At 46.8% G+C, this 10734-nt stretch overlaps 2 protein-coding genes across 4 annotated transcripts in view; one reads left to right on the forward strand and one right to left on the reverse strand.

Moving 5' to 3' along the window:
* IDUA (alpha-L-iduronidase) overlaps window positions 1-10734 on the reverse strand; it is a 67322-nt gene that overhangs the window by 44542 nt on the left and 12046 nt on the right. The gene's annotated exons all lie outside the window — the stretch shown is intronic.
* SLC26A1 (solute carrier family 26 member 1) overlaps window positions 1-10734 on the forward strand; it is a 45706-nt gene that overhangs the window by 30993 nt on the left and 3979 nt on the right. The window contains exons 1-3 of one of the 3 annotated variants that reach the window (XM_079959401.1): window positions 927-1464; window positions 2753-2857; window positions 9572-10185. In XM_079959401.1, the coding sequence (XP_079815527.1) occupies window positions 9595-10185 (591 nt within the window). In that variant the 5' untranslated portion in view covers window positions 927-1464; window positions 2753-2857; window positions 9572-9594. Of the gene's footprint in view, window positions 1-926; window positions 1465-2752; window positions 2858-9571; window positions 10186-10734 lie in introns of those variants that run through there. The other 2 variants (XM_079959402.1, XM_079959403.1) reach the window with 2 other exon arrangements.

The following is a 10734-nucleotide window of genomic DNA, read 5'->3' on the forward strand; positions in this document are numbered from 1 at the left end:
ACCAAAGCGCGGCTTCCAGTTGGATGCAGGAAGCTCCTGCAGCCAATTGGAAGCCACACTGGATGTTCGGGTTCCAAAGAACGTTCGCAAACCGGAACACTCACTTCCACGTTTGCGGCGTTCGGGAGTAAAAACGTTCGACTCCCAAGGTACGACTGTATTTCCTCCTGGCTTTGCAGAATGCAGTGGTACCTCGGGTTAAGAACCTAATTCGTTCTGGAGGTCCATTCTTAACCTGAAACTGTTCTTAACCTGAAGCACCACTTTAGCTAATGGGGCCTCCCGCTGCCACCACTGCGGCGCGATTTCTGTTCTCATCCTGAAGCAAAGTTCTTAACCCGAGGTGCTATTTCTGGGTTAGCGGAGTCTGTAACCATAAGCGTCTGTAACCTGAAGCATCTGTAACCCGAGGTACCACTGTACACACATCCAACTTCCTGAGGCCAGCCAGACTGCTACCTCTTGCCTGGTTTTTTAAAAAAATTATTTTTGACAAGCAGTGGGTTGGATCCAGGATTGGCTCAGTGCTTTCACTCATGTAACACTTTTTTGGACGGAGGAGGAAGGCAATTTTCACTTATTCTTCCTTCCCCCTATAGCCCCCTTTAATGCTCCTCCAAAGGGTTGGGGGACGCACTGGAACAGCACCAGGGCGGGGGGAAGAGGCAGAGAGAACTGGTGACAATAGCCTCTCTCTTAATTCCTCCAGCAGGAGCCTCTGCTGGATCAGAGTCTCTTCCACAAACAGAAGGAGCCCTTCCATTCATGTAACAGCAAGTCATGATCCAACTGGGTACTATTAGTCCTGGACCCAAAGAATGTCACGTCAGTTTCCTTATTGTATAAAAAGTATGCTCATTTAGCTATTACAGTAGTGTACTATTAGCTCATAGTAAATGAAGCCTTATCTCAGCATTTAGCACACCCAGTTTTGCCCTGTAGTCCGCATTGCCAATATACAATAATCTGATCTTTGTAAATTAAATACATCAGAGATTCTGATAGTTCCAGTTATACATTAAGCCACCCATAAAAAAAGGCATATAGTTGGATTTTGCAAAAAGTCCCACTGCCAAACAAAACAAGTTGTACTGGGCCCTCCTTTAAGTCATTGCTACTGTCAGAGACAAGGTTTCTCGGATCAATTATTAGACAGGCTACACTTTAAAGGATTATAGCTTGTCTAATGTTTGCCACTGAAAAGTGAACAAGTAAACAGTTGAGGTCAAATGGTTTATAGTTGGGAACAGGGCGAGTGGAAACCCAGGAGGTTTCGGATTGTACTTTGTGGTCCTTTGTTTACGCCACTCAATATTTACCTAGCACGGCTTACGGTACTGCCCACAAGTATTAAAGCATATTCACCTCCCTCCTCAGCATCCACCTGCCTGGGTGCAGAGATTGTGGAAGGCAGGTGTGATTCTCATTTTTTACTTGCTTCACATGCATTGCTGACCAAGATAGGTAAGAAAAGCATATTCTTCTTTCACATTGCAAGAGCTTAAATGTCTGTGTGATATCACAGGTGAAAAGGGGAACGGCATAAATCTAAATACAGTAACAAAAACAATAGATCTGTTGTAATATATATATATATATATATATATATATATATATATATTCATTCATTCAAGAAGATCTGTTGAGATATATATATATATATATATATTCATTCAAGAAAGTACCATAGGTTTCAGCGTGCTTCGAGTGTCAAATGCTGGTGGGTTTGATTTGTTTTTGCAGGATGTGTGGCTTAGCTCTTTTTGGAGAGGATGAAGACGGTAGCTTTGAAGTAAGAGAATATCCCTCTGATCAGGTCATTAGCGATCAGAGCCAGTCTTGCCCCTGTTTGAGAGAACTGTTTATAGTGCCACTAATTTCAATTCCACAAGGTGCTTGCTCATGCCATTTCCTCTCTGCAAAATGCTTTCGGCACTCTCTTTGTGGCGCATGAAAACCAGCTTTGGTTATAACAGTAGGCATTCATGCAGCACTTTTTCTAGGTGTTCCAAGTATTTAACTTCTTTAGAAGAATTTGAAAGGGGCTTGGCTTTTTTTTAAAAAAAATTCTCGGTGGTTTGCATCAGTGTCAAATAATAAACAGCTAAAATCGGTAAAACTTAAAAACAAGTACCGGTATATGTAAACTAAGTTGTATGTCTGGATAGGCTTGCTGAGATAAATAAGTTAAAGGGTTTAGGAGAGGCCTAGAAGAAGACAAGGAAGGTGCCTGCCGAATCTTAACAGGCAGGGAATGGCAAAGCATAAGGCAGTGATCAATGCATTTGTTCCTTTACAGGGTTTCCCAAAGGTGGGTCCCCAGCTATTTTTGGACTACAACTCCCACCATCCCAAGCTAGCAAGACCAGTGGTCAGGGATGATGGGAACTGTAGTCCAAAAGCAGCTGAAGACCCAGGTTTGAGAAACACTGCTAGCACAATGATTCATACTTGTGCAACAGAACTCCCCTCCCTCTCTCACTGTGCACACCACACACCCTTCCTAAATCTGCTCCGGATGGTTGCGGGAACCCCTAGAACAGATCTAGGGGGAACACAGGGGGAGGAGGGAGAGGGGACAGTCCATTGAGCAAGCGGAAATCCAAGCGCTACTTTGGATACAACCCATTGAAAGATCGACTCCCCACAGATGTGGACCTCGGCAATCCTGGATGGCAATAACCTTGTAAAGTGATATGGTTATATGGTTCAATGAAAACATTTTTAAGGGCCCTTCTCTCTGTTCCCTCAGCCTGGAAGGTGCAGGCATTTGCAGCAAGGAGGGCGGCCTGTTCAGTCGTGGCCTCATGACCATGGGATTACCTTCTGCAAGAAGTATCTGCCCGCAAGCCTTTAGGTGATTGTGTTAAGCTAATTTATTGAGTGGAGATCTGCTGGAATTATTTATTTATTTGTCTGCTTGGAGGCCAAGGGACATTTGAAATGGCTTCATAATTATTAGCATGATGCGTGTATGTTTTCATTCTGCTTTTAACGATTGTAAGCTGCCCTGAACTTCTGAAAAGTCAGATTAAAAAAATGTTCTAAATTAATATTATCCCCACATAGCAGATGTGGAAACTGAGGTGGGGAGAACAGGTTGCCTGAAGCACTAGTGTGCTCACTGATGAGTTGAGACACTTTCCCGGCTACTTCCTAGCTCACCGCTCACACTCTAAACCCTTATGCCTTATTTCCTTTCAATGGGTTCATTTTGTGCCTAGGACAACATCAGACTGAGTCAGCCCAAGGTGGCAACTGAAGGTCTGTGATGAGAAAATGGTCAAACAAGACACTACAGTGGTACCTCTGGTTGCGAACTGGATCTGTTCCGGAGGCCCATTCGCAACATGAGCAGAACGCAACCCACGTCTGCGTGTCATGATTCGCCGCTTCTGCGCATGCGCGTGATGACATTTTGAGCATCTGCGCATGTGTGAGCAGCGAAACACGGAAGTGACCCTTTCCAGTACTTCCAGGTCGCTGTGGGACGCAACCTGAAAAGATTTAACCTGAAGCAAATGTAACAAGAGGTATGACTGTATAAAAGTGTGCTTTGCTCCATTTTTCATTATTTTTCATTATTATTTATTTCACAAGCTATATATACCACTGGATTATAATAAAACCTCAAAGCGGTTTACAAAAAGAGTAAAAAAAATGAAATTATCAGTAAAAAAGTAAAAGCTACAGTGTTACCTCGGGTTAAGAACTTAATTCGTTCCAGAGGTCCGTTCTTAACCTGAAACTGTTCTTAACCTGAAGCACTACTTTAGCTAATGGGGCCTCCCGCTGCCGCCGCGCCGCCGTCGCACAATTTCTGTTCTCATCCTGAAGCAAAGTTCTTAACCCAAGGTACTATTTCTGGGTTAGCAGAGTCTGTAACCTGAAGCGTCTGTAACCCGAGGTACCACTGTATTTAAATCATCTACCCACCCCTACCCCCCGAAAAAAATCAACGATAAGCTAAAAACCAGATTAAAACACATGTCAATATTTTACATGTTTGGATAAAAGGTAAAGGGACCCCTGACTATTAGGTCCAGTCGTGGACGACTCTGGGGTTGCAGCGCTCATCTCGCTTTACTGGCCGAGGGAGCTGGCGTACAGCTTCCGGGTCATGTGGCCAGCATGACTAAGCCGCTTCTGGCGAACCAGAGCAGCGCACGGAAATGCCATTTACCTTCCCGCCGGAACGGTACCTATTTATCTACTTGCACTTTGACGTGCTTTCGAACTGCTAGGTTGGCAGGAGCAGGGACTGAGCAAAGGGAGCTCACCCTGTCGCGGGGATTTGAACTGCCGACCTTCTGATCGGCAAGTCCTAGGCTCTGTGGCTTAACCCACCAGCGCCACCTGCGTCCCCACATGTCTGGAGAGCCTTGCTTAAACAAGCCTAGCATGCACTGAAAAGAATGCAGGAAAAGCACCTCCCTGACTTCATGAGGCAGGGAGTTCCAAAGAGATTGATCTTTTACAAGTGCATAATGGATATTATATGGCACCTGTAACAGCACCAGTTCTGATCGAAGCGGTTGGGTCGGCATATATGGGGTAATGCTGTTGGCATCGGTCTATCTCGAGAGACAATGGAGTGTGCCTCCGGGGGTGAAGTCAAACCCCTGGGTTAACAGCACCAAAGTGACCTCCCTGGGGCGCAAGCCTGGGCAGTGTGTCTGGAGCTCCTGGGCTGCCCAGACGACAAGACCCCCCTCTTGGCCTCACTGATGGGGTCCAAAGGAAAGCAGAGCAAAATGTCTGGCACCACTTTGGGGCTATATAGATCATAGTATTAAGATGACAGGTAAAGGTAAAGGGACCCCCGACTATTAGGTCCAGTCGTGGCCCACTCTGGGGTTGCGGCGCTCATCTCACTTTATTGGCTGAGGGAGTCGGCGTACAGCTTCCGGGTCATGTGGCCAGCAGGACTAAGCCGCTTCTGGTGAACCAGAGCAGCGCACGGAAATGCCGTTTACCTTCCCGCCGGAGCGGTACCTATTTATCTACTTGCACTTTGATGTGCTTTCGAACTGCTAGGTTGGCAGGAGCAGGGACTGAGCAATAGGAGCTCACCCCATCGCAGGGATTCGAACCACCGACCTTCTGACCAGCAAGTCCTAGATTCTGTGGTTTAACCCACAACGCCTACGCGTCTGTTTCATTAAGATGATACTTTTTCTTTAAAGACTGATATGTTATCCTAACACTGTTAGTATTCTAAGCCTTACCTGAAAGTTGCAGCCTTCTAAGCAGCTTCCTTTTAAATAATTTTCTGCCAGCTGGAATGCTGTTACATGTTACCAGTTTCCTGACATTTGACTTAGTAGTTAACATTCAGCACACAAAAATAGGAAGAAGAGGGAGCAGGTGAGGTCAAGGGAACTTCTCAGTGTGTTTTTTAATTGCCCTGACTCTTTAACTAGTTTACTTGGGTACATTTCTGCTTCCAAGAAAATCATTAAGCAGTGCTTTACCATCTCACAGAAAGCAATAAACATCATTTATGGCTAAACAAAGTAAAAGACGGGTTGTTTGAAGCAGAAATTTCAACAAAACGCTATAAAAGCAGTGTTCTTTAACCTTTAACACCCATAGTCTTGCTCAGAGTCTCAAATTGAAACCTCTGATTTACTGAAATAATATTCCCCTTAAGCTGTGATGCATTATGGGAGAGATGCTAATAGCTAAAAATGTGTGTGTGTGTGTTTGTGTGTATAATATTCCCTGTTAACTACTCTGTTCTGTGACCTACAAAGTTATATGTGACTTACCTCCTAGTAAGCTTATTTACATAATTACAGTGGTACCTCGGGTTAAGTACTTAATTCGTTCCGGAGGTCCGTTCTTAACCTGAAACTGTTCTTAACCTGAAGCACCACTTTAACTAATGGGGCCTCCTGCTGCCGCCGCACGATTTCTGTTCTCATCCTGAAGCAAAGTTCTTAACCCGAGGTACTATTTGTAGATCAGCAGAGTCTGTAACCTGAAGCGTCTGTAACCTGAGGTACCACTGTACTGAGATATTGCTCTCTGACAGCACAATGTTCACTCAGAAAAGACACCTAATGACACGTCTCAAAATATTATGTGAACAGCCCTTACGATCCTTAAGAAGAGACCTCTCTTACATCTAACCACCACAGCTACAGAGGGATAACTAAATATATCCATTAAGACACGATACTTAATATATACATATATATCTCGACACCCACAGTGTAATGTTGTGGGCACCCATCTCACTCTCTCTTTTCCTCAAGCGACAATGGAGGGCAACTTTGTGGGTCTAGTCAAACTTGGCACCAGCTTGGTTGCAGGAGTTGCGGGAAAGAGGTGTACAAGGCGCCATCGAACAGTCTTAGAGACTCCAGATTTGTGTAGGGTTTATTCCTTAGACTTCTCTTCTCCCAAAGATATCCCACAAGGCAATGGAGGTTTGGGATCCGTTTTCCTTCTCCTAGATGGGCTACCTTCCCAGGTGGATGAGCCCCACCTGCCCCTCACTTCCCCCAACAGCAGGTGCAGAAACTGCCTTCCTTGACCATTGGAGCCACCAAGGGTCTCAACTGCTCAATTTGCTGGAGCCAGTATACTGTATACACCAGGCATGTCCAAGTCCCAAGAGACTGCGATCTACTCCCACTGCAGTGGTGCCCCGCAAGACGAATGCCTCGCAAGACGAAAAACCCGCTAGACGAAAGAGTTTTCTGTTTTGGAGGCGCTTCGCAAAACGAATTTCCCTATGGGCTTGCTTCGCAAGACGAAATGTCTTGCGAGTTTTTCCGACTTTTTTCCCCTTTCCCCCCTCTTTTTTCTAAGCCGCTTATCCGCTAAGCTGATAAGGCGCTAAAAGCCGCTAAGCCGGTAATAGCGCTAATCCGCTAAGCTTGCTTCGCAAGATGAAAAAACCACTAGACGAAGAGAATCGCGGAACGGATTCTTTTCGTCTTGTGAGGCACCACTGTATAAAAAAAAACTGGCAGTGATCTACCCTTTGGATTGACCAAAGCTGTTGAGATTTGGGGGGGGGGGGAGGAAGACACAAAGTTGTTGAGCTTTTTTTTTTTTTGCTTTTTTTGGGGGGGGCGAGGGAGATCAAAATTTATTGAGCTTTATTTTTCTATTTTTGGGTGATCGCTCAGGGTTGCTCATGATCAACCAGTTGGACATGCCTGGTATACATAAAATAACAGTAATTCCCAATCGGGGTAGCAACAGACAGGTGACTAATCCTACTCAGAGTAGACCCACTGGAATTAAGGGACTAAGTCATGGCCATTCATTTCAACGGGTCTACTCTGAGTAGGGCTAACATTGGAGACAACCTAATGTTCTCAGCCCCAGATATAACAACATTTCAGACTTGACTGTATAAAAATGATGGGATGAGATGGGGCTGGGGTCTCGCTGCAGTTGGGGGGGGGAATCTTTCCTAATTCCAGGTGCCTCCCTATATCCCTATATCCCATGCCAAGCCCACAGAGCAATGAAATTGTAAGAGTGGGTCACAAGCAGTTTCTGGGCTGGCAACTGCATCTGAAGAACTAAAATTGGTTCCTGAATGGTGGGGCTTCATTGAGAGCGAGACTTCCTATAAAAAAAGACGTGCTGATAGAAATAGATTTAGATCTCTAATAACAAAAAGCAAGGCACAGATGCTTTATCTTTTTAAAAATGAGCATGATTCCTTGTTTAAAGGCACTGTGAGGTGAACCTATAAAGCCCTAAAGCTGGTTTCATTTTCCTCTAGCAGCCCCTGCTGGTAGACTTTCTATTTCAACTGGACATGTAATATAGAAAAAGATGTACAGTGCTGCTTTAAGCACTAACCATAATCTTCTATCTGTTTCTGAACCTTCTGTATATGCTGCAGCAATAAATATATTTGCTGTTTTAACTGGGCTGTTTGTTTAAATGAGCAATCCTATAGAGAAATTATAGTGAGGAAAGAGATGCCAGCACTTACCCGGTAAAAGGTAAAGGACTCTTGGACGGTTAAGTCCAGTCAAAGGTGACTACAGAGTTGCGGCACTCATCTCGCTTTCAGGCTGAGGGAGCCGGCGTTTGTCCACAGACAGCTTTCTGGGTCATGTGGCCAACATAACTAAACCGCTCTGGCGCAACGGAACACCGTGACAGAAACCAGAGCGCACGGAAATGCCGTTTACCTTCCCGCCAGAGTGGTACCTATTTATCTACTCGCACTGGCGTTCTTTCGAGCTGCTAGGTTGGCAGGAGCTGGGACAGAGCAACTGGAGCTCACCCCATCACGGGGATTCGAACTGCCGACCTTCTGATTGGCAAGCCCAAGAGGCTCAGGAGGAGCCACAACAGCCCAGGAGGAGAGGGTGGGGGGAAACACAAGCAGAAAATAGCATAATGCTTGCTGTGGCAGCAGTGCAGCCCACACTCCGCAGGATAGAAGCAATGAACTCACAAGGACCCTTCTCTGACCCCAAGACACACAGCACCACCGTATCCTCATGCTATGAGACCACATAGTAGAGGCATCTCCAGCCCCACAGGTGAAGTCTCCAGCCACCCCCAATGGCAGGTGTTTGAGTCCCCCACCTCATGCCACACACTGTTCACTAGTAATGATTTGAGCACAGCACACAACAAGGAGGGGAGGAGTAGCCGTATGATACAGCACCTAAACCAGGGGTTGGCAAGGTTTACCTCGCCTGGGCCACTTCACTCCAGCGGAGATCCCCCCGTGGTCCGGATCGCACCCGCGCCCGCAATTTCCGCCGCCTGCGTAGACGTGATTTCTGGCGTCTACGCATGTGCGATTTCCGGCGCCACGGAAGCGGGTCCCTTCACCATGCTGCGCCGGTTTAGCACAGTGTGGACTCGTCAAGCGGGTGGCTCAGTTCGGGGATGACTCATGGACCGGTTAAATGACCCCCATGGGCCGCTTTTGGTCCAAGGTTGCAGACCCCTGACCTAAACAGCTCCCCCTTTGCACAATGCTCTTGGGATAAGGTTTCGAGACTCACCAAAGCAGAGGAAGGCTCGTTTGCCAAGCAGGCGAAAGGACGGGGCAGGCATGCAGCAGGAAAAGCCACAGGGAGCAGCATATGCAGGGCCAGGCAAGCAAACAGCCCTTAGAGCATGAGACTCTTAAATCTTAGGGTTGTGGATTCGAACCCCGTGTTGGGCAAAACATTCCTGCCCTGCAGGGGGTTGGACTAGATGGCTCTCATGGTCCCTTCTAACTCTGTGCAGTGCTTTTTTTTCTAAAAAACTTGTTTAGGGGTACTCTCATTGTCCTACTCATATTGAAACACTGCCCCTCAATGAGGCCAAACTTAGATTCACAAAATGTTTAGGGGTATGCGTACCCCCAGGAAAAAAGCACTGATTTTATGACTCTATGATTAATTTAAATAGCCCAGAATCTTTGTGATGGAATAGTATATACACAGTAATAGTAATAATAATATTTTATTTTTCCAAAAATACCAACTCCATGCTAAACTATACATTCACTTGATTGCAGTATGATAAGAGAAACAGAAAATGTGCCTCATGACCAGTCCATTCAAATGTTAATCTGTTTACAGCCCAGGAACTGATTAACACAGACCTAGAATGGAGAAGGAAATGGAGACGGGCGGACTGGAAAATGGATCCCCTTTCCAGTTTTACATGGAAAGAAAGACTCCGGTCAAGATGAGGAAGACAGACATGCTGAAAAGCCAGCTGAGAAAAAACTGCTCCTGCAGCACAAAACGGATGAAAAAGGCAGCCACGGACTTCTTCCCTGTGCTGCAATGGCTTCCCAAATACAACTGCAGAGAGTATGTTTGGGGGGACGTCATGTCTGGCCTGGTCATCGGGATCATTTTAGTCCCTCAAGCGATCGCCTACTCCCTGCTGGCAGGTCTGAAGCCCATTTATAGCCTTTACACCTCCTTCTTTGCCAACATCATCTACTTCCTCATGGGCACCTCGCGACACGTGTCCGTTGGCATCTTCAGTTTATTAAGCCTACTGGTCGGGCAGGTGGTGGACAGAGAACTGCTGCTGGCAGGATTCGACCTCGACGACGAATCTCAGGAAGGCCCCTTGAATGTTACGCTTCATAATGTTACCCTTGACGTGATGAGCACCGAATGTGGGAAAGAATGCTATGCCATTGGGGTAGCGACAGCGGTGACCTTAATGGCTGGCATCTATCAGGTAACGTCTTCACCTGCCCTTTAGGCTGCAGTTACAGTATGTACTTACCACTGCCTCTTCTTACGGTTGTTCCAAGTCGCGACCACGACAAACCTGGAAGTAACTGGCAGGTTTGCTGCTGTTCGCGCATGCGCAGGAGCGGCAATCGCCGTTTGCACATGTGCAGAAGCGGGCAATCGCCACCTGTGCACAATGGCGCCTCTCCCAGCGACCCATTTCGACCTCTGGACAGACCTCTGGAACGGATTATGGTCACAAATAGAGGTTCCACTGTATGTGTGTTTATTTAATCCTCCATCACCCCAGTGGTGTAGCAGCAGTTATCGGTGCTGGGGCAGATGGGCAGGCGGGGTGCGGATGCGTGCCCAGTGAGGGGGCACCAGTCCAGCCCTCTAAGTGACCCAACCTTCACCAGAGCAAAGCGGGGCCATGATGAGCCACCTGCCAACCCACACAGGGGGGAGCCCGACCGGCCGATGCACCCCTTGGTGGACAGAGAGGAGCTTCAGGCCATGCTGTGCTGTGCTGTGGGTGCCTGGTTTGCACCCC

This window comes from Podarcis cretensis (assembly GCF_951804945.1).
Source record: "Podarcis cretensis genome assembly, chromosome: 17".
NCBI lineage: Eukaryota > Metazoa > Chordata > Lepidosauria > Squamata > Lacertidae > Podarcis > Podarcis cretensis.